Here is a 23,921-nt window from a genome sequence, read left to right as displayed (position 1 = left end):
CACACTCTTTCCTTTATGTTTGAAATTCACTTTCCTCCAAATTCCCACTCAGTTTTCAGCCCCGGTAATACACCGAGTCTACGAGTGTGAAGCGTGATGGAGACACAGGAAAGTATTAAGGCAGTTGTGCCATTTTCTCACGGTTGTAGGTAAACTGCTGCGCTGCTTTGATCTGGGCTGAGTCACGGCACAGTGTGTGTGTGTGTGTGTGTGTGTGTTTTTTGGGGGCTGAAGGACACTGCGTCATGGGAGGTAGAGGACAGCTGGCACACAGCCGGTGGGGGGCTGGGATGTGAGAAATGAACACATCTATCTGGATTTTTTTACTCACACACATCAAGTAAGTCGACATGGTGACACTGATGTATACATCACCCCAGTCTGATGCACACTAATGAATAATGCATGCACAGGTAGGCTGACCTCAATCTTAAGTGGCAGTGGAGGGCAGCTCAACAAGCCTCAAATATGAAAAGCCCAACGCTGTTCCTATTCAACAATTTCACACAATGACGAGAACTAATAAATGAATGGAGCTTAATTGATTTTGAAACTACTAGAGCCTCAGTGAATCACTGGCTGAGGCAGCAGGGAGCAGAGATGAGCCTAAATACTACTGAGAGAGAGATAGGTAGGCAGATCGTTGCAGCATGGCATGCTTTCTGACTGACAGTCCAAAGAGTGTGAGAGGCAGGCAGGGCGCACGTCTATGATTCAGCAGTATTCTGCTGGAGGGAAGATGATGAAGAGCCATAGGAGTGGGTGGCAGTGGTGGTGGCGGTAGTGGTAGTTGAGGGATTATTGTGCCCATCTCATTAGCTATGCCTCATTTCATAATGTTAATGTTACAGTTGCTTCAGGGGGGCTGGTGGACATGTGTCACCCACTAAAACCACTAAAAACCTTTCTTTAAATGGACAAAGCCTGCATGTGTTTACGCTGCTAAACAGCGCATCAGCCCGTTCACTGGAGGCCTGAGTGTAGCAGGGGGTGCACTGATGGTGATTATGTAACAGAGGCCGAAGCTCTGGGTCTGGAGGCCATTTGGTGTGTTAATTACACAGATGTAGTCTAAGAATTAACATGCGTGAGGCTGAGATGTTAATGGATCAGGGAGTGGTGAGGAGGGTGGATTAGTGTGTTTTTCCTCCATAAAAGATTAACATCTATTTTTAATCCCTTTATGGAAAGTTTTTTTGGAAGTAGCTTTTAGTCGGAGGGGCCCAGCACAGGTCAATATAAAGAGGAAGGATTACATTACACCACAGGGTTCAGTGTATGTGAAGTGGCTGCAGGATGAATCCGCATTTCATCATTTTATTCTTAGACTCTGTGGGAAACTGGGAGCCTTTTCAGTGACACAATGGATGAATCAGCAAAAAAAAACCACACACGTTCCACATTAATAAAGCTGCACATTTCCCAGACAAAGATCTAAACGGCAAACTTTCGTTATAACTCTCAGTCGGCACAATACGGCCATGAAATGTGTGTCGTTTAATAGGCTGTTGTGAGATTAGTCCAATAATTAAAGAAACTGTTAAAGACCTTAATTTGTAAAAAAAAAAAAAAAATTAAATAAATCATTTATCGTATTTTTTCATGACAAGAATATGCAATGCAGTGAAAGAACAAAAATAGATATCTTTATTTGTTTAACATTGATCAAGAAGTTACCCAAAGGTAAATTTTAAAAAAGAGAGAGAGAAAAGCCAAGAACCTTTACAAACGTCATAAATCATTGTCTTAAATTATTGTAACCTCAGCTGCAAACACAAACAATCAGCTGAACCAAAGCTCTCAGACAAATGAAAGTGTTTCGCTGAACAGCTGAAGGATAAAATGTATTATGGTGTGCGCACATGCTAAAACCAAATCTAAATGACAACCTAAAAAAACCCATCCATTACTTAGCGCAGTAAATATACTTGGTTGTAACTCTTTAGGGCTTTGTACACTCGATGGATGCGAAACGGTACAAATATTTCAAAGTACTGCATTTCGTGGTCTCGCTCACAATAAAACACACATTTCCGATAAGTTAATAAAGAACTAATAAAAGTCAAAATTCAGACTTTCTGGGAGTGTCTCATTCCTTTGCTCTGAAGAACCTGAGTAACGTTGAACTCGAAAAACAACAAACCAGACGGAGGATTTGAGAAGAAAAACACTTGGTTTCGATCACCTGCTGAAATCGACTGCGGCTGATTGTCAGGTGTTAGTGTTTAACCCAACAGGTTCCATCGGGTGGCTAAGAGGCGTTTCTGAAAAAGTTCGGCAGCAACGATACGGCACTGTAAATTAAAATGAGAAAAAAAAAGAAGAACAAAACAAAACGTGCAATCAATGCGCCAATTACACAAAATACAATTACATCAGCAGTGTGCCTCCTTTTGCATGTCTAGCTATTCTCAAAAGAACAGAACATCGCAAAAGCGTATAAATGAAAAGTTCGCCCGATCGTTTTCATACATACCCGTACGCATGTTTACACCGGGTGCTTTGACTGTAAAGGCACAAAGGGTATCTCAAACAAATTTGCGTGGATCAATGTCAAGGGCTGTGGCGGGTTGTGAGGGGGTCAATGTTACAGTGGTTTTGAGTGCTGTCATTCTACTTTGTGGTTTCTGAAGATCACCCTTTGACTTTGAGCTCATGGATACCATGTATAACAGGGCAGAGGGCGCTTAGAGAGACGCTTCTCCTCTGGTTCTGCTAAGTTCCTTGGATAGAGGCTACAGCATCTTCATATACAGCAGAGCACTGGAAGTGCAATCCCATTTTGCAATTACAATTGTCAAAAATCAGGTGAACACTTGGCTAAAATGAACAAACACATAAACATGCTTGCAAATGCATTGTAAAGTCTACTTGCCAGCAACAAACAAACAAACAAAAATGCACCAATAACATCATATGGTGTTGTCATTACTGATTGAGAAAATTCAGGGCTTCGATTGAACGAGGCTATCGAGGCACGTGCATCTTCCCATACTTCCCTCGGCGAACGTGATGAAATGTCCATAAATATTTCCTTTTGGTTCTACAGCATCTCCACATAGTTTTCAGGGATGAGGCCCCTCTTCCCCTCCAGCTCCCCCTCCAGCCAGCCCGGCTCCCTCGACTGGGTCACTGCAAGAGAGGACACAGTGTCACTGACGGGGGGGAACAACAGCATGGGAGGGGATGAGGGTGGGAGAGAGACAGAGGACACTGGGCCTCCAGTGAGTACACTGTTAAGAGAGTGTGGTGGGCAGAGGTTTAAAGGAGGATACAGCGATTATTCAGTTACAATAAACTACACTGTGACCCTGTTAGCAGGACAGATATGTCAGAAAGCAAATCCCAGGCTGCAAAAAAGACCATACAAATTTACTTTAAATCCAGTGGTCATTTTGTTTTCTTTCGGCCCTTTCAGTTTAGTCATTTTACTCAAAACTGAAAGAAATAAGAACTTAAAAAACAAAAAAACCTTTCATATGGGTATAGACAAGTTAAGTCATTTCCAAACCTCAAAGCAAAACAGCCCGCTTTTAGAAGGCTTGCTAAATTGAAATAGAAACTAATATCTCACTTTTTCCTGAACAGAATGGGAATTTCAAAGACAATTGTTGCGATCTCTGTGACATCTAGTATCTGACGTCACCTCACCATATACGTTTTATCTGTTGAGTTGTGGTGGCATTAAATGAAGTGCATAATGAGTGGTGTAACAGTTAGTTGTGAAAAGGGAAGCAAATGCAGAGGAGCTTTAAATCTATGTTTGTTAAACCAGCGGTCCCCAATCCCCGGGCCACGGACCGTGAGTCGTTTGGTACTGGGCAGCGAGAGTTGAGGCTCAGGTATGAAATTCATGGTTTTCGGGGTTTTTAGTGTTATTTTTTAATCATTTTTATCGTTAATTTGGTTTCCCTGTGTCTTTTCCCATGTGTTATGAATAAATCTTCTGTTTTTTGGTAACAGTACTGGTTCTATTTTGTTGTATTTATCCGTGACACCTTAAAGGCCGGGCTGTGAAAATATTGTCAGACATGAACCGGTCCGTGGCGCAAAAAAGGTTGGGGACCGATGAGTTGAACGACCAGCAGGGGGCGACAGCTGCGGCTAGAAAAAAAAAAGCCCAGCTAAATAAAAGTCCATGAAAACATGCCTCTCAGGTCTCTTACTCTGTGACTTGAGTGAGCATTTTCCTGATGAGGTTATGGACCCAATCCCTCATGTCAGCTCTTGTAAAAAACAACATGACATTCATTTTTAAATCATAGCACCATTTCAAACTGAGCGCATTGGAAAAAAGTGACAAGAAATTCACAATTTTCCAGATGCAGACTTGCTGTGTAACATATACACTTTAAACACCTTGCATTTTTTCCAGAAAATTAGTTTTTAAAAAATGCACCGTGAAAAAAATTAAGCTGACATTAAGTGATGATGAGCTGGTCCTGATGTTTCTGCACAAGAAGAGGAAGAAACTAAGATTCTGGGCTTATTTCTTCATTTTTCAGGAGAAGACACCAGGGAGAGTTGAAGCTGTATGACGGAAGACGAAGCTTGAATGTGTATTATATATATATAAAAGACACACTGAACCTCTAACCAGTTCACAAGTGGTTTCTGGCAGCTGTTTACCAACACTTGATGGAATCAATTGCAAGGAAGGTGTTGCACCAAAAACCTGCTTGTGATCGTGTTAGTCTCTAGCAGATTGTTGCCCTTAGTGTGCTTGGTAGGCTAAGGTAGGTAACTACTAGCAAAGTCGCAGTAAAACTTGGAAAAAGTGCAATACAAACTGGAAACAGAAAATGTTGCCTCCAAAATAAAAGCAGAAAGTAGTTGCAGATAAGCTGGGCATGTTCCATGCAAGCCACCAGCCACCACAGCAATCTGTTAGCAACTAACACAATCGCAAGGAAGTGGAGGCAACACACATTTTCCACTCACAATCGTCGGTTGCCAGATGGTCATGGACTGATCTCTAGATCTGTGTGACTGGGGCCTTGTTTACTTGACCGTACATTGTGACACGTCCAAAATGTCAGATAAGTTAATGTCACGTGTTTAGCAGTCGCGTGACTGAAAAACTACAATAAAACTCATAGGATGAGAACAATTTCAATCGTACTCATGCTTTTAAAATAATGCTAAAATGTGTTCAAAATATGGAAACGTGGAACACAGAGAAAAGTTCTGCAAAAACTTTCTGCTGGAAAGATAAAACAAACTGGACATAACTCCAGTTCTTTTTAGTGTGAATGTAGCCCCCCCCCCCTTCACCACCACTGACTGCGTGGGTTGGCTAGAGGGGGGTCAAGACTTCAGGCTTTCATTGCCAAAGCCACCCCATGTCTCCGCCCCTGGGACCTGTCTTCCAGTGCAAGGACTGTTGTTAAAGGGCTGTTTGCATCCACTATGTTTTGAACTGTTATATATTGTATAGTATAATGGAACAACAACAAAAAACTTTAGGTCTCTAAGGTGGCTAAGAATCGAAGAATCGAAGAGAATAAATTATAAGCAAATAAGAAATGCAGATATGTTCTGCTAATTTTAAGGGTTAGGAAACATCAATATATGTCAACTTTGTCTTCACACATATACACAGACTTGGTAAAGAGTCAGACCTCTTGACCTTCTGCACATCTGCTATGCTCCAGCTGACTTAAGACCACAAATACATTTAGAAATAGAAGTGCAGCAAAATGTCAAGGGTTTTGAAGACACAGCAAGTAGATGTTTAGTTGATTAAAACCTCGGCACGTAACATTTATGTAACAATGTCAGTCGCCTCCTTTGAAGCCAGATTAAGTGCTGAAGGACACACAGATAGTAAACAAAGCTGTACAGAATGTGCCCAAACTTTCTTAACAGGATCACTGGAGATTTATGTTAAAATCCAAAAGAAACAACTTCAACAAGATAGTTATTTAAAACGTGAGAAAAATAAAACAGAGGATGGTTTAATCTGACTTTTAAAATATTATTATTTTCTTAATACTTATAAATCCACTTTCTAATAAATTAAGTGTTGTTACTGTAATCATGTTTTGAATGGCATGTACTCCTCACACCAACACTAAAATACAGTTGCACCCATTTCAAACAGTGCAAAAATGTAAAGCTACGTGATCACAACAACCAATAAATTCTTAGGTCATATCAAAAGCATCTCCACAAGCAGGTTTGCTTGTACATAATTCAGTATATACACTTTATACTATCTGTGTCTCATAAAGGAGGGTTCTCACAAAAATATAAAAAATAGGGACTCGAAAAATCCTCATTTCCTCTATGAGTGATTAAAGCTCAGTTGAGCTTCGACTCAGAGACACCACAGACCAAATCTGTGTCTCCTGCGCAGCCCTCCCTGTTCTCCCCCCTCCTTGTCTCATCTCTCCGTTCAATTGAAGATCAGATTGGCTGTTCGGTTTTCCTCCAAATCCAATATGCCAGGGCTGGTTCTGAGTGAGCGACTGGTGTAGGCGATAACACTTACCACCGTTGAATATGTCGCCGACGTGGAAGGAGAGCTCAGAGTCGTGCTCAGCCTCACATGGGTACACTGCCCTGGCTTTCCTGCTGGTGACACTGAAAAATGAAGGCAATCAGTGAGCTGGCGGAGCTTTGGGAAGGATTACCGCACAGTTCAATCTGGGCCCGGGGCCTGCTTGTTCATTCACTCACTAGCCTGAAACAGCAGAAATGGGCCAGGTTGGAAAATAAGAAAAAAAAAGTACTGAGAGAGGAGCTGGGCCACTACACAGCCTTGTCTTGCCCTATCTCTAGTCTAGACAGTCCAAGGAGCGAGTCAAAACACAGCTACAAGCACATGTGCGTGTGTGTGTGCTCAGACACAATGGGATGCAGCACTGTTTGCAGCAGATTTTGTACAGCCAAAAAGGAAAGCACACATCAGGTCTGCGCAGCAGACAACCATCTATGGTGAGATAATTAAAAAGTAGCAGGGGGATTCTAAAGTAGGTTTGCACACAAACACAGGTAGAAAAGAAATCTCCCTCCGCAGCGCTTCGGCTTTTAAATTCCCATTTGTGAGCTCAGAAGCTGCATTTTAAATCAGCCCGATGTAAAAGAGCGCCGTCAAAGAAACCATATTCATCGCACCGCAAAGGTTAGTAAAAAGACGTATTTATGCCATTCGGTTGGCAAAAACATAAAAACCGTCTCCACAGAAAGCTTGTTTTGCCCACCATTGCAAAGTGTTATCTCGAACGCCAGCAACATTACCATGTAGAAATTGTGCCTTCAACGCACGATGCCCTGATAAATATTTCATATTCTTTCTGCAGAGAGGCAACAATGTAGGATGAGAAAGGAGAAAGAAGATATACAAACTGAAAAAAGTTTGTGGTCACAGAGTTGTCAATACAACAATGCTCAGCCAAGTTCCTGAATTCAGAAGAATTTTGGAAGAATGCACTCATGTGGAACCGCATTTGGAAAAACGAAGACTTTTATTTCGATGAAAACAACATTGATGGATTGCCCATAGAATTACCACGCTGTTTGCATACTCCTCAGCAACATCTGAAGGCACCGAGAATGAACTGAGCATTTATTTGGAGGCAGGCAGGGCAATTGATCAGTGCAATGGGCTGACTGCGTGCACAGTCCCATCCACTTCTCTCAAGGTACCATTTGAGGCTTGACAAAGGAGAAGGTTGCTGCTATGGCCAATGCTTGTGTGGCATTCAATTCATCAAAGGTAACCAAATCACACAAAGAGTGAACAACATTAAAAAGAAAAAGAAGGAAAATATTGATGTGAAAAGCTGCGCTGATGCTAGACGATTGAGACACGCAAGATAAGAGCAGCGAGTTAGTAACGGAGGAAGTGATTTAAAACAGGAAAAGAGAGCGAAAGAATTTTTCCGCATGACATTCAAACATGATGCGAGCGTGATAGTGAACAATTCAGACAAAACAGCACGGAAGAGAGGCCAACTGCAATTACGAAATTAGAGAAGAAACTAGCAAAGAGCCCTGTCTTACCTTTCCTCTTGCCTTTCTTTGTCAGAAGTAGCTTTGGTAGCAGCAGTTTGACGCTCTCCTGACGATCCAGGAGCAGAGCAGGAGGCTGCTGCTGTGGCAGATCTGCAAATAAAACAGAGCAGCTTAGTCACCACAGATTCCATAGTGTCGTCTGCTGACTGAAATTATGGTCAGCATTATGTAATCCATCGGTTTCCCGCTTTGGATTTTTGGATTTTTAGCCGCTGACGACTTGTTTTTTGAACACTATGAGAAAGGGGCGTCTCTGACTGGAATATTGCACAATTTATAGTTTATTTAATTCTTAATTCAACCATAAAGAACAAAACGAAACATTTAGACTTAGAATTAGCGTTTAGTGAGGTCATAAATCAAAAGAGAAGTAGGCTCATGTAACCACAGGCTTCTGTACAATCACTTGGTTTTGCAACTAGAAGAGTCACCCCCTGCTGGCCATCAAAAAGAATGCAGATTAAGGCTAAGGACATCTTATACATACAGTAATGTTGGCATACTACACTATAGCACGGAGTCACATTTCCATGAAAACAACACGATACCAGCATTAATGTTCTTGTTCACGCAGCATTATAATATAAATGCAATTGAAATATATGAACTCAAAGGTTTATTTACTCAAATGCGATTTTTTTGTGAGGAAAATGTGCTTGGTGTAAACTAAACATATACCGATCAATTTAATTTTATTTCACCAGATTCCATTAAATATAACATTTAGATATACAATATAGCAAAATCAGAAGGAAAACTTTAATTAGTTAACGTCACCATCTTGAGCTGATTTTTGTGTGTGTACCCCGTGAAGAGGTTCTCAAGCCATTATGCGTTTCTTTTCTTGGTAAAACCTGTACCTACAGTAGTGAGCGCAGGTTCTGCACAGTCACACGTTGACTGTAGTTTTATCTGTTGCAGTAGTAGCTGTGCTTTACACTCGTTGTCAGGGCCAACAAGTCTATGGCCGACCTGAAGGACTGAGGTAGGGGTCCTGATAAAGGGAGAGTGCAGCAGAGGAGAGCAGGAGTCTCAGCCAGGCATCCCTCTGTGCTCCATGCCTGCCCCAGGGCCAGTGCTAATACAGCACATAATGAGCAAATTGCTCCTAGCTGCCGCTCCCATAGAGACGTTAATAAAGGCAATTAGAGGGAGCAGCTGGGGAGGGGCTGGAGGTTGAGAGGATGTTGTGAATAGTGGTTACGTTGGCACTAGTAGACGTGGGGGGAGAGATAGCCTTAAGGGAGAACATGGCTGGGGATGTTATGTGGACATAGGTGGAGGTGAACACAGCACTGTGCTCACGTTTTCGTCCCACGCCACCCCCTCGCCTCCCGTAGTTGCTTTCTTCCCTCATTTCTTCCGCTGCTTCTCTCAGTGCTCTTGTCCATCCCCAGCGGTGGCTGTTCTGTTTGGGCCTGGCCTGACTGTGGGTGATTTATAGCTCTGCAGCAGTGTGGGGCCACTGTGGTGCTCAGCTGCTCCACATCAGCATGGGGGACAGTGCGCTGCAGTGCAGCAAATCCACTCATTAACCTGGTCCCAGGCACAACCACTGTCCGCCTGGGTCGAAGCCAAAAGAGAGGAGAGCCGAGGAGCGCCAACACTTGACCCACCAGCAGGTGAACTCACTCACATACACGCCATATCCAAAATTAGATGATATTGAAAGGAGAAAATGTCAACATCCACATATTTCAGAAAAGTTAAATGATCTGTCTGACTGTTTCTCACAGCTGGGAAGAGGATTATGCAGCTCTGTGAAGATCTTTAAAATAAACAGATATCTAAATAATAATAACAGAATAAACAGTTAGGGAAATCAGGGAACGCCACATGGTTGCCCTAGAAACTTGTTAAATACATCAGAGGTAAATGGATTTATCCAAAAATTGCTTTCACAATTACAGCTAAGCCAAAGCGAGGGAAATCGTTTACCGTTTCTCTTCAGCAAAAATAGCATCGAGCATGAATTGCTCTTCGTTGTTTTTTACCCGTCACAGGCCTAGCTAAGCCTTTTCTGTAAAGATGATTAAATACAGTAAATAGGGACTTGAAAATGCAGTGCATGAAAGGCCTGGATGAAAATCCCCTTTCAGATGCCGGTAATATTTATCACAAGAGTTTTCTTTAAGAGTATTAAGTTGTGAGGATGTGTATGTATATTATATTGAGCAGAGGGCAAATTGTAAAAACTAAAGGGCATCATTATATCAAACTCAAACAATATTGCAAACACGGAATTTCAAAGTGAACAGCACCTGGAGGTCTTCTGGTTTATCGTTATAAACATTGGGGTTATCACACGTTATCACGCATTGCACAGCAGAGGGCTGCTGCTTCTCATTACTGCAGGAATTTCAGCCTGGAGGATCCAAGCCTTGTTGATCCTGGCGTGGAGCTAACATGGGGATGAGCGGGGCTATCGACCGTCTTTCTACCAAAGGACGAAAGGCAGCGGTGGGATTTAGTACTGTTTCTAGTAGAAAGTGGGATCAGACCTATAGCCGAGCTGCTCGCCCAGCAATCTCCAGTTTGGGTGGGCAGGAAATAAGCTCTGATCCACCATTTTATGATCCACAGCTGTCTGCCAGTGGGAGGCTTGGAGGGCTGGAGGTGGGGCAGCAGCACAGAGATAGAAGGAGGCCAAAAAAACAAAACAAAAAAAAGGCCAGAAAATGTAACCTCATTGGGCAGCACTTCGGGCAACTGAGCCGCTGGGAGAAGCTGTGAGTGAATTCAGGGAGAAGAGGAGAAATGAGGCAAGACATGGAAGTAGACAGAGAAGATAAATCGTGCAAATACCCACAAAGAGTTACTGTATGATACAGTGAGTCAGGATGCGTTTTTTTTGTATGACCATGCAGATTTTTGCCATGCTGCAGGACAGAGACTAAAATATGTTGCTTTCCAGGTGCGCCTTTGAGCACGCCAGAGAGCAGCTAACACATTTCTGAGAGTGGCTGGAAGTAATGCAGCAATTGCCATCCCTACTGCTCTTTTTGGCTACGACTCACGCCGAATCCCTGGGTTCCACGCCAGAGAGCTGCTGTGCTAACAGGTCTCTACCATCTCACATGCTAAGATTTATGAGCGAACAAAGCCAGGGCGACACCCTGTGACATATGGCGCAAGTCTTCATAAAGGGACAGGGGCTGCGGCTATAAGGGTAAACAAGATGAATATCTCCCCAATGTCAATACGATTTACACGGCCAACGCACGGCCACCTGTCTCCCAAACAAATAAGAGCCGAGATTTACGACCTCCTCCTGGTTGCTCCTTCCGTCCTCCAACATGATGCCACATATGTGGGAAAGCACAAAAAAATAAATAAATAAAATACCCACAGGGGAAAAAAATAGAGTTGGTTACATAAGGGCTATAGAGCCTTGTCCGTCTAATCCTGCAACTTAGAAAAAAAACTAAACATGCCTACACTCACAGGCGGGCAGGCACCCACAGAGGTCACAGAGAGAAGAATCACATTGTCCTCTGTCAAGGTGTGAGGAGGATTTGTTTTTATTTTACAACTCTTTTCAGCTGATGGAAAAGGAGAGAGGGACAGTGAATGAGGGAAAAAAAGACAAGTCTATTCCAAGGTGACTGTGTAGACATGACACAGCAGAGAGTCTAACATCTGCAGCATAACCCAATAATTCATCTCTCACATCAGCATTCAAGACAAGTCATAGGCTGAAAACAACAAAAAGGACCAAGGACTTAGCAGTGAGGACAGAAAGGAGAAGCCAGCGAGGGAGAGAGAGGGAGAGAGGCATGGCAATGCATTCCAGCTATTAATGCATTTCCCATCTAGTACAAAAGAGTAATAGCAAGAACAATGGGGCTGACACTCCAATAATTAATTCCACTTTACCTTGAATAATCTGTTATTTAATTAAACTCAAAAATGGCAACTGAGTAATGTGCATTACAGGTTAGCAAACGCGTGATTCACACGAGAACTGAGATGCTCGTTTTCCACGATTCACAATGTTCAAAAATAGGTAAGTGTGCATTATTAATAATGATTGTTTTATCTTGCCAAGTATGCTTTTTGCCCAGAGTTGTAAAGAGGGAGCTGAGATGCAGCTGCTAAGTGCAGAAAAGTGCAACTGCTTCCCATGATGAATGAAACCCAAAGTGTTTACATGAATTTCCTTTTTAATAATGTCCACAGGAAGAAGTTGCTGGACTTTTGGCTTAGAGTCGCTATTCTCAGGTTGTTGCTGAAATATGTGCGCCAATATTCAAAGTATTTCATTCTTCATTTTACTCCGCAAGTGTGCATCAAAGTTACTGTCGAGCCAGATGATGCAAAACTGAAAGGGTGTGAAAGGGCATTTCAATTTTCTGCCAGCTGAGGATGACCAACGGTGCCCTGAATCAAACGCTAACATGTTACTAAAAGATGTGCTTTTCTAAGGACTGGACGAGGGGAGCATCGAATCCCCGATGGTCTGATTAAACTACACCGGTTTGAACTGGAAGACAAAAAACCTAAAATCCAATTGATTTAATGGAAGATTTCTGCTCCAAAAACACTAACAAGAGACTAAAAAGAATATGAATATACATAAGAACAGGTTCTCACAGAATCACAGTAACCACGTCAATACAAAATGCAAGTGAATAAAAAGCCTACAATTAAAATAATGTCCTTCTCTCTTATTTGGAGTTTGCCTTTTCCTCTGAATCATCCCCTACACTTCTGAGAAGTTCAACGATTCATATGTTAAATGAATCAATACATTAAGTGAGAGGAAATTGGCCCAAAGACTGATTACCAGACTAACAGCTGTGCTTTGGAAGCAAAGACCAGTTAATTAGAAAACACTCTAATCAAACATTAGTTATTAAAAACAGAGTTTACCTTTGAGAATGGGATAACTTGATGTGAAGCACTACTAATTTGAAATCATTTTCATTTGTGGCCTGATAGCTGAAGATCTCACCTCACAAACATGCATTCTGAGCGCCCGCATGCGACATATCGATTTGAGACTTAGTGAAGAACTCACCCGGAGTTGCTGCCTGAGGAGAGGCTGGCATTAAGAGGGGCGTGGTCACTCTTCTCCATATTCACCTCTGAGGCCGAGGCTGATGATGACTGCGATGACACAGATTCATTGCTGCCCATTGAGGTCTCATCTGGAGCTGGGCTGGAACTGTCTCCCACTGTTGACACTGGGATAAACAATTAACATGTGTTTGTTTGAGTTAATTACATCTTTTTAAATAATTTTAGTCAATGGTAAAAGGTTCAGTCTGCTCAAGCTCGCCGACGATAAAACAGATGAATAATTTATCAACACATGAAAACAATCCTGCATCAACAAGGGACTTTGTAAATCAAACTGCTGTCAAAGCAGGCGAGACTTACAACCAAGTTTGTGTTGTTCGTTACACTTGTGAAGTCATAGACAGGAACCTAAGAGACAGCTGGGAGAGCCGAGCTCTTGTTTTTCACTTTTACTGTGACGTAAAGATTGTGCTTTTAGGAGATGAGGGAGGCACAAAAGGATAAATGTAAAAAAACAAAAAAAACAAAACCACAAAATACAACATTTATCTCTCCCCCGATAAATACATCAATTATGAAAATGTCTAAGAACTGGCTTTGTGTACAGTACAGTGATAAACTCTTGAGCCACCCTCATTTCTTTATATTTTGCTAATAAAATAGGAAATGTGTGCAGTGATTTATTGAAACATGTGCAAACATACATGGAAGTACAATATATAGGCCAAAACCAGAGTTTGTACATTTCTAATGAACTTGAAAGTCAATATTTGTTATGAACACAGCCTGATCTTTCTTAGGCAGCTGCTTCAGGAATAGTTCTCCAGGCTTCTTGAAGGACATTCAAAGCTCTTCTTTGGATGTTGGCTGCTGGCACTATTCTCTCAAGATGATCCCACACTGCGTCAATAATATTGAGGCCCGAGCTCTGGGGAGGCCAATCGATGACCAACAGTGTTACACTGTGAGTTTTTCTATCCAAGTATGCTTTTACTGCGCCGGCAGTCTGTTTGGGATCATTGTCATGGTGAAAAATGAAGCAGTTGTTGTTACAACTTGCTTCTTATACGCAGCACTAGATGTGAGCAGAATATTGTTGCTAGCCTACTGTTCAAGTCTTTTGTTTAGAGGTGGAAACCCACCAAAAGAAAGTTTGCTTAGAAGGTGGTGATGTCAGGATATAAATCTGGTTGTAAGAGACAGAAGATGGCCTGAGGGTCTGCACCAAAGATTAATTTATACTGTAAATCATGCAAAGCTTCTCTAGTGGAAAAAAGTTAAAGTTAAAAGTTAAAAAAAATCTATTGATTAAACTTGAGACCACTTTATAATGAGAATGAGTTCAATTTATTTTATGCATTATTATATAATTTTATCTACAGATTTTGACAGTACATTTTTTTGTAAAGTGCTCTAAGAAAAAGATCACATCTGATGAAATAAATATTAAAAAAGCAAAACACACCCAACAGTAATAAACTGGCAGCTAAATCTTTAGCACCTTTTACATTTTAATTAAATCAGTAACAAACATGCAAGTGATCTGTAATCATCTTGAGAATAAGAGCCTTGTAAACCACAGTTGTTGGAAAGCTTCCTGACACAAATACTCTGATTAAAGCACCTCTCTATGCATAGCGTGCCGTCACATCTGCGAGGATATCAGACACCCAGCACGGCACGTAGAATCATAAGAAGAGTCACACGCATACATAAACACTGCTCTCTCTTACCCACTTCAGCATTCTTAAATTGCTTTTACTCTTATTATGTGGGACCCATATAAAAGACACAAAGGTTAAAAAAGGATTATGCCTTTCATCCCTGATATTAAAATACCCCACAGTAAAAGCTAGCACAAGGGAGACAAAGAGAGGCAATCTGGTAAGCAGATTTAGACTCCTTTGGTATTGTGTGTGTGTGTGTGTGTGGGGGGGGGGGGATTTAACTGGCTGTGGATCAGAAACTGCTAGAGTTAGAGTGTTTGGGTCAGTGGGTCAGGTGACCAGCTCTCCTGATGTACCAGAGTGGGACTCTCTTATGCTGCAGTCTCCCAGTCAATCTTTAGAGAAAGTAAATTTTTAAGTAAACAAAAACACAGAAAAGACCCAGATGCAAATCCCTTCAAACAGTATTAGAGAAAGAAGGTGATTAAGTTTAGTGTGTCATCTGTAGACACTGTTATTCTGCATAGCACTCATAAGGGAACAGACAGAGTGAGTGATTTAGAGCTCAGCAGGGATCAGCGGTAAATACACTTAGTTGCCAGTTTATTTGTTACACCCACCTCAAACTAATGGATACTAATATTGTTGCCTGAATGCATCCGACAGTGATAATGTTTAGTTTTTGTTTAAACCGCCCATTAGAAAGATGCTGATTCGACTTCATGATAATTCTGGATATTTTGACTTTGTGTTTCTGTTCAACAACACTGTATTACATAAAGCCTAACCTCCTTGGTGCACCTCACAACCTGGCAACACTCTATTATGATAATTAATGCACAAAATATGTTAGAGTATGAGTGTACAAATTAGCACTAAAATAAATTAGCACTAAAGTTTTCCCTTTTTAGGTTCTTTAAGACAATACATGTTGGATTTTAAATTGCCCCTCAACAGAATCTCAACTGGCAGCTTCCTTGTGTAGACCTAGAACCAGCGTAGACCCCCCTTTTCCTTCAGAACTGTCTTAATTTTTTGCTGCATAGATTCAACAAAGTGCTGAAAACATTCCTCAGGGGTTTTGGTCCATATTGACATGATAGCGTCACAAATTTGCAGAAAATTCTTTTGGCTGCAAATTGGCGGCTCTATTGAACTGAGATCTAGTGACTGTAGAGTAGAGCAGGGCAATATGACCAAAAATATTTATCACGATATACATTTGAAAATTTGCAATAACGATATAACTGACAATATAATTAACACTAGACAAAATACTTTACAACTCCACACCTTTGTTAGTGCAAAAAAACCCCCCAAACATCAATATATTTTCACTTAAACAAGCAGCTGTTTTTTTATGTGCATTAAAGTTATCTAAAAATGTAACAGTGCAAATTCCTTGCTGACAGTTTAACCAAAAGGCATTTCCAGTGGAAATTGGCCGACATATCCTCAGCATAACCATGCATAATATCCACAAAACTTAAAAAGAGGTTATACACACACAATACGGTAATATTATGTTGAAGCACAGTACGTATCACTCCGCGAGGCGTCTGCCTACGATAGCCGTAATGCTCCAACAATCCATCAAGCGGTGCGGCTTTGTAGCTTAGCAAAGTCGTACTCAAACATTTGATAGATTTTCGAGCGCCGTGTACGACATAAAATCGTTTCGAGGTCAGTAAACACAACCGGAATTCATACATAAGGCACACGGGATTATAAGGGGCACTGTCTATTTTCAGAAAAATCAAAGGATTGATTTTAAGTGTGCCGTGTTTTCCAAAAAAACACGGTAATAACGACGGCCCGCTAGCATGCACTACCAAAAATAGTGCTTTGTTGTGTATCTGATGGACGAAAGCTAAACCAGTTCCACGCCACTGAAGTTGCCTCATTTTTACAAACCAATTCTGGTTCATCCGTTTCATTCAACGATCCGCTTTCGACCTTCTCATTTTCCGCCATGTGCGTATGAAAACAAAGGCACTGCGCATGCGCGTTTTACCCATAATCTATCGCGATATTTCATTTTCTTATCGTTGCCCAACATTATACCGGTATTACCGTGAACGGTATGATATGGCCCAGCCCTACTGTAGAGGCCATTTGGGTACAGTGAACTCATCGTCATGTAAAAGAAATCAGTTTGAGACGATTTGAGCTTTGTGGCGTGGTGCGTTATCCTCCTGGAAGCAGCCATCAGAAGATGGGCATGCTGTGGTCATAAAGGCATAGACACAGTCAGCAGCCATACTAAGCTAAACAGTGGCTTTTTGAATGATGGTCAGTTGGTACTAGTTGGCCCAAAATGTGTCAAGAAAATATTTTCTGCACCACTGCACTACTACCAGTTCGAACCACTGATACAAGCCAGGCCAGCTCTATGCTTTCATGTTGTTTGCACTAAATTCTGGCCCTGTTATCTGAATACTGCAACAGAAATCGAGACTCATCAGACCAGGCAAAGTCTATATAGTTTTCCATTTTGGTCCAGCAGCAGCCTTGGTTTCCTGTTCGTAGCTTAGGACCGACATCCAGCGTGGTCTTTTGCTGCTGCAGGCCATCTGCTTCATGACTTACTGAGTTGTGCATTCCGAGATGCTCTTCTGCGTACCTTGGTTGTAACCAGTAGTTACTGTTGCCTTCCTCTCAGCTTGAAACAGTATGGCTATTCTCCATTGACATCAACAATACATTTTTACCCTCACTGTATAGTTTCTTTCTTGTTTCATCTCTGTAATCTCTAGAGATGACTGTGTGGGGAAAATCCCAGTAGATCAGCAGTTTCTGAAATACTTTGCTATATTCTATAGACCAGCCTGTCTGGCACCGACAACCGTGCGACGATCAAAGTTATCGGTTTGAGCTTCAGCAGGTCATCTTCACCATATCTACATGCCTAAATGTATTGAGTTGCTGTGTGGTGTATCCACATATCCGCACATGGAAATGGAAGTAAAATAATATTTTCCAACATAACAGATTTATGTTCAGTTCATTTGCACTTACTAAAAGTCTCAGGGCAGGTATTACTCACTTGTTGCCACTTAAGACCTCTTGGGCCCTACAAATGAATAAATGCTAAGTGAGATGCTTGCTGAATCACTATAGTGCTTTACAGCTAAAGTGAGGAGCATTTGAACTTCTAGAGCAAAAAAATAAATAAATTCCTAAACACATTCACAACACCTTTTATTTAACACACCGAGAAATGTGAAAATATACAGGTACAAACTTGTACATCTCTTACCATTCTGAATGTCAAGGGCTTGCGGATTGTAGACAGCCAAAGGCCGATTCTGTCGACTCATTTTCTTGGACTGCCTCGTGGGAGCACAGAGCACTGGGGCAGCAGGTGAGAGAGGGCATGACTCGGGAGCATCTGTAAAGATCTGAATACACATGTGAATAAGTCTGTAGCAAAACACAGCATACACAATGCAGATACTCCTAGACTGTTGAGCTGCAGCATGTCCTCAACTGAACCAATGTGTTTTGAAAAACTCACACTCTTTATGTAGTTGTGGATGGAAAAAGATATTTGCAGCAGCAGCAAGTTCTCCTAGGAAAAGTTGAGCTGCTCATTGATTGGACCCTAAAAACTGCATGTGAACAGATTCGTGTGTGTGTGTGTGCGCATGTGTGTGTGTGTGTGTGTGTGTGTGGCCAAAAAATTAAAAAATAACTAAATAAATAAATAATCACTTCCCCATCTAGAAATCCAGGGCTAAGTTAAGGTGACGTTTTTCCTCCGAAAAAAATTGACCCAAAGTCAAATAAACAAGGTTTGGACTTGAGGAGGACTGGCCAACTGGCAAAGCCTGTTTACACCGGGCCCGTGTTTACATATAAACTTCTGATGTGGAGTTAAAAGAGAATAGGGCTGCAGAGAAGAGGAAGTCTCAGCAGAGCCTCAGAAAGGATCACAGATGAGGAGAGGAGGGAGGTAGGGAAGGGAGAGGAGAGAGAGAGAAAGTGAGCGAGAGTGTGAACGGAGAGGCAGATAGAGGAGGGGGAGGGGGGGGGGGGGCATGAGAGAAAAAGTTTGTAGGAGAGAGGCAGATAGAAAAAGTGAGAAATCTGATATGGCTGAGAGTTTGTGCTGCCTCTCTCTTCCCCTCTCGCCTCTCTCTGCAGATGGAGGTGAATGTAAAGCAGAGTCTACTGTTGGTATCTGGGGGTATCAACAGTCTGGAGTGGGACTCAGCTGTGAGGGAAGTTAATGCCCGTCTGTCTGTCTGCTCAACTTTTCCCCTGCTCAAACATGCTGTACTTTCTAAAATGCTCTTGCTGCATTCTAACACTACATCTTTTATCACCCGGCCAGTGCTGGATACCTCTAGGTAGTCTAAGGACACTAGCGGTGCGCGCGGGGCTGGCTGGTGTTGTTTTTGCTGGTGTTGTTTTTTCTGTATTTTCTCACACCCCGTTTTAGATTTGTGAGTTTGGGTGGAGACATTATTCGCAACACGCCTCTTCTTCATTTTAATGAAGCTTGGAAGGAAAATAAACACGACGAGCTCCCGGTTTCATCTGATTCTATGCAGCGAGTGCAGCTCTGCTCCAAACAGATTAGAAAACTAATCTCAAACCTTTTTCTCTTCTGACACGGAGAATTATCCCCGTTTGAGGATTGACACCGATTAATGACATTCTGGGGGAGATTACATGATCCTGTGAACTACAGGTTATGAAACAACTCACAACCAAAATAAATGCATTCAGACAGGCCTTTCTGAATGTAATAAAATGTGTGCAACAATCTACGGAGTAATCAAAAGGCTGAAATTGAAGAGAAAACCATGTGTTTGATTCTGGTAGAAGCACTTAGGGCTCCCCCTATTGGAGAGCCACACAAAAATATGTAAATTAAACTAACATCGAGCTTCTCTGCGCCTCAATAACTGGGTGAAGGGTATTCTGTCCGAGCATGTTTCATTATCTGAGCTCTATGTCAACTCGGAAAAGCTTCCAATAGCCACAAATTACCCCATCATCTAGTATGATGCATGTTTTTGCCAGAACACTTACTCAAGAAAGCAAAAAAAGGTTTTCAATGCACACGTATAAACCACCCTCACCAAAAACAAGAATACCTGCAGAAGAAAAGAGCATCACATCTCCCCTAATTGAGACTCTTATTCGATCCAGATGAAACTCTTCTGTCAGACATAGTACAGTACGTGCACTTCTGTTCCAGCAGAGAAGTACCAAATAATAATTTAGGAAGCGAAACACAAAACCTCTAACAGTAATAAAGCGCCCCGTTCCAAAAAAGACTCGCAAACACATTTTTTGCTGCACTAGCACATTTATAATCTGTCAGTTTCGAGTAATTATGCACCACATAGGTAGGTAAACAACAAGGTGCTGTGAGCAGCTTACTGATGTCATGTCACCTCAGATTTCATTTCGTGCTGTCACTTGTTACCTGGCGCTGCCTACAGTGCTTAGGTTTTAGTGAATATAGTTGTGGACTGCGAATTGCAAAACAGTTGTATAGAAAATGTTGCACTCGCAGGATGAATCCAATGTGAAGAGTCAACGCAGTTAACGTGTGTACAATCAAAAAAAGTCAATAGAATACAATAGAAGGATATTCCCATAGACACTTATACAGTCTATAGAGTGCACTCCACTAGGCATATGATAGATTATAAAGTCTGTGTGTTACCTTTTCATGGTGTTCAATGAGGATTTCCACCACAATGTTTTGGAACTTAAGGTCCATGATGGCGGCGACAGTCTCCTCCTGTGGCCTCATTAATGTGGGTCCAAACACCACGCCCAGGTTGGCCACGGTCATCAGATTCTGCTTGCTGTGTGCCGCCACGCTGGGGAAAATAACCACTCACATTATAGCCGCTTAATTTCAACTAAACAACTTAACTTCACAAAGACAGGGTAGTCCAAGAATAAAAAAGGGCAGAGCTCCAGTAGCGTAACTGTAATGGGTCATTATTTCCCCCTCCCCCAAAAAAAGTTACATAAGCAGATGAGAAAGGGAATCCAAAAATAATGTTAAATAAAGGCTTAGTCGCTGGCTGAAAAACAGCCCTTGAACACAAGACAAGTTTTTTCTACCCTTCAAAACTGGAGGTGGTAAACCACCCAGATCTGGATGCACTCATCTTCCAGCTCATTAAATTAGTAGATGGTGGCCTATGCAACAGCTAGTTCAAAGACATTTTTAAACCCAATGTAAAATAATGAATTTGATGCCAGCAACAAATCCCAAAAAGTTAGGACAGGGCCAATGCTTATTGCTGCACTCCAGCATCTCTCCTGTGACTGGTAACTGAGGAGACCAACTGCTGTAGTTTTAAAAGCCAAACGTTTCTCGCTTGAGATAGGGTTTCAGCTGCGGGGCCTCCTTTGTTATTTGTATTTGTATTTGTAATTTCATTATGACGCCAATCGGCCCTTTCAGACATGCACTCCTTCCCATTAATCTGATGGTGTTTGAACTTGTCAGCTTCGTGTTTGTATGAGCGCCCTGGCCACAGTTGCGATTGCAATCTTACCAACTTGGCGTGTGTGACTTTTACTTATTTTCTCTACAACACAAGTCTAAACTGCATGCAGTCACATTAGCAGATAGAAACACACGATTAAGACTGCAAATCTTGTTCAGCTCACTGAAAGGTTTGAATGTTTGCTGTTGTCATCTAGAATCGCCATTCCTTATTCAGTAAAGGGGCAGCTGAAGCACACACAGGCCCGAAAACACAGGGACACTGCTTCTAGTGACAGTGACAGATGGAACTAAAGAGTGAAGTTACACTACTCTAGTGTCACTGTTGACAATGCTTGTGGGCACAAGGGCAACAAGTCTTGAAGCACATTATGCACAGTATGCATGCGTATGCTGTCTCTTTTTGTCATTCTTACATTTCTCAATTAACCCAGGGGGAATACTAATGCAAACATGACCCAGTATCCATGTACTGTACAATGTTTTCCATGTCAGGAAAGGACTCATGGATGACTCGTCAATGTAGGATTGTAGGTAGAACCAGTTTAGCATCCTTTTCATTTTGGAGTGTGGTTTAGCAAAATCTGTGCACATCTTTTTAATAATTATGGTGCCTTCACAGATGAAAATCACCCTTGCTATATGCATTAATGTAACCCCATGCCATTACAGATTCTGGTTGTGACTCCTAAAAGTAATTACTAATTTCAGATGCCCAAATTCTCTGCAATTTTAGTTTGAGAATTTTTAAAACTGCTGCCGAAATATTTGCTCCTGTAGTCTTTCAGAGCATAGCAGCGGTTAACACATTCACCTTACATCCAAAAGACCCCTGGTTTGAGATGGGCAAGAGACACGAAGCTAGTCTAAAAGAAGGGTGGCTTGTTCATGAACTCCTAGTGCTGGTAAATGTGAGGATAAGGGTATTTCATGTAAAATGTGTGCCAAATCAAATATGCAGATACATTTGCTGTGCTGATCCTTTGGGAGCAGAAATAAGGGAGCAGCTGAAAGTACCGCGGAGTCTTTTCCTCTGACTCAGTGGCATTCACAATCACATTACTGATCAGTTCTGTTTGTTTTTTAACTTTAAACAACATCCCTTTTATTGTTTTGTCACTTGTTGATGGCATTAGAGTCAAGCATATATTTTTTTAAAAATCACACTTTCAAGTTTTACTTTTACTTTAGTAATTGTGAAAGACATTAGCCAAACTGACACCTTGCAGCACTGTATGATGCTTTGTGTCATATGAAATGTATATAAAACGCTTAAAAAACACTACAATTAAGTTTAATTACTATGAACTTTCTATTAATATTTTTGTTCACATATAATTATTCTGGGGGATTTTTTTCAGATTTTCTTTTCAAAAGCACACAACATGGCCATTGATTAAGCTTTCTCTTTGTGTTCTGAATGCGAGTATGTATTAATCTCTTCATCATATTGCCATCGCTGACATGTAAAGAGGCCAGGGGATGGATCCACCTTACCAAATGATATTTACATTGAGGAAAGACTGGAGTTTTATTTAATGTCACCTACATCCATTCCAAAACTGGGAGTTCAATAGGTACAACTATATTAAGTGGTCAAGAAAAAGAAAAGTTGAAAAAACCTTTATTTGAAGAAAAAGTTATACGGACAGGTGAAGAGATTTCATACTCCAAATATGATGATATGCAGTGCAGCTGCAGAGAGACAGTTTAAATAGCTTCAAAGGATGCCTTTGAAGACAAAAACATTGGTGACAACTCACATTTATAACATCTCTGAAACCATTTCAGATAGGAGTGTGAAATTCTGGCTTTGCTTCCTTCCCCTGCAGGACATGCACACACGCCAACTTCAGAAAAATATTCGAGTCTCTCCAGTCTGGAGAATTTCACGCTGGATAATCCAAATTCAATTTCAATAGTGCTGCCTTTTTACCACAGCCTGATTCTGCAGCGGGTTTCTATGAAATAAGATCCACCAGACTTTCACTGCCTCAGGGAAGAGGGATTATTTACTTATCTTCAATTTGCTCATATTTAGTTTATAAAAAGCTTGCTGAGGTAAAACCTTGTAATGTTAGCTAACATTATTTCTTAAAATCTTTCTTCCTATCTAATCTCGCAAATGGAATGATGCACAATAGTGGTCCGTCCAGGGGTGTATACAGTAATCTCAAGAGAGGGCTTAATTTGAGTGGTCTATTTCATTTCGTTTCGCCCGTGGGCTGCAAAACAGCATGATGAACAGGTACGGCAGGCTACTCAATCCTCCCTCGACAACTTTAAATATACAACAAAATGACCTTAGAAAAAGAAAAAGAAAAAGAAAAGAAAAAAGAATCGAGACGCTAGTGGCATCAATTTTCTTACCCAGCAGTCACTGAGTAGACAGAGAAGAGATGGAGTGACAGCAGGGAAGGGGGAGTGAAAAGAGTGGGAGTGAGGGAGAGAGAGAGAGAAAAAGCATGTGGAGTGAGAATAAGGAGACAGACAGGAAGAGCAGAAAGAGAGAACTGAGAGAGAGAGAGAGAGAGAGAGAGAGAGAGAGAGAGGGGGTGGAGATTGGCTGAACTATGACCAAGGAACTATGAACACTCACTTGGCCAGATGCTTCATAAGCAGCCCGAGGACTTGTCGATTCCTCTCCGGTAGTTTGTGGACCAGGCAGTGGACGGCTTGGATGCGAGACTCGGGACTACCGCCCTCTGTTCAAATGCAGAAACAGCCGT

General features: G+C 41.6%; 1 protein-coding gene across 2 annotated transcripts in view; it reads right to left on the bottom strand.

Moving 5' to 3' along the window:
• Window positions 1-1,624: 1,624 nt before the first annotated feature.
• Window positions 1,625-23,921, bottom strand: part of arhgap10 (Rho GTPase activating protein 10) — a 51,455-nt gene continuing 29,158 nt past the window's right edge. The window contains exons 17-23 of one of the 2 annotated variants that reach the window (XM_026171355.1): window positions 23,792-23,897; window positions 20,392-20,551; window positions 17,968-18,109; window positions 13,040-13,205; window positions 8,008-8,109; window positions 6,494-6,585; window positions 1,625-3,132 (exon numbers count right to left, since the gene is read on the bottom strand). In XM_026171355.1, the coding sequence (XP_026027140.1) occupies window positions 3,044-3,132; window positions 6,494-6,585; window positions 8,008-8,109; window positions 13,040-13,205; window positions 17,968-18,109; window positions 20,392-20,551; window positions 23,792-23,897 (857 nt within the window). In that variant the 3' untranslated portion in view covers window positions 1,625-3,043. The remainder of the gene's footprint in view (window positions 3,133-6,493; window positions 6,586-8,007; window positions 8,110-13,039; window positions 13,206-17,967; window positions 18,110-20,391; window positions 20,552-23,791; window positions 23,898-23,921) is intronic. The other variant, XM_026171357.1, reaches the window with a different exon arrangement.

The sequence above is a fragment of the Astatotilapia calliptera genome, chromosome 6, assembly GCF_900246225.1.
Source record: "Astatotilapia calliptera chromosome 6, fAstCal1.2, whole genome shotgun sequence".
Taxonomy (NCBI): Eukaryota; Metazoa; Chordata; class Actinopteri; order Cichliformes; family Cichlidae; genus Astatotilapia; species Astatotilapia calliptera.
The sequence above is the reverse complement of the archived record's forward strand: the minus strand, read 5'-3'. Positions and strand labels throughout refer to the sequence as shown.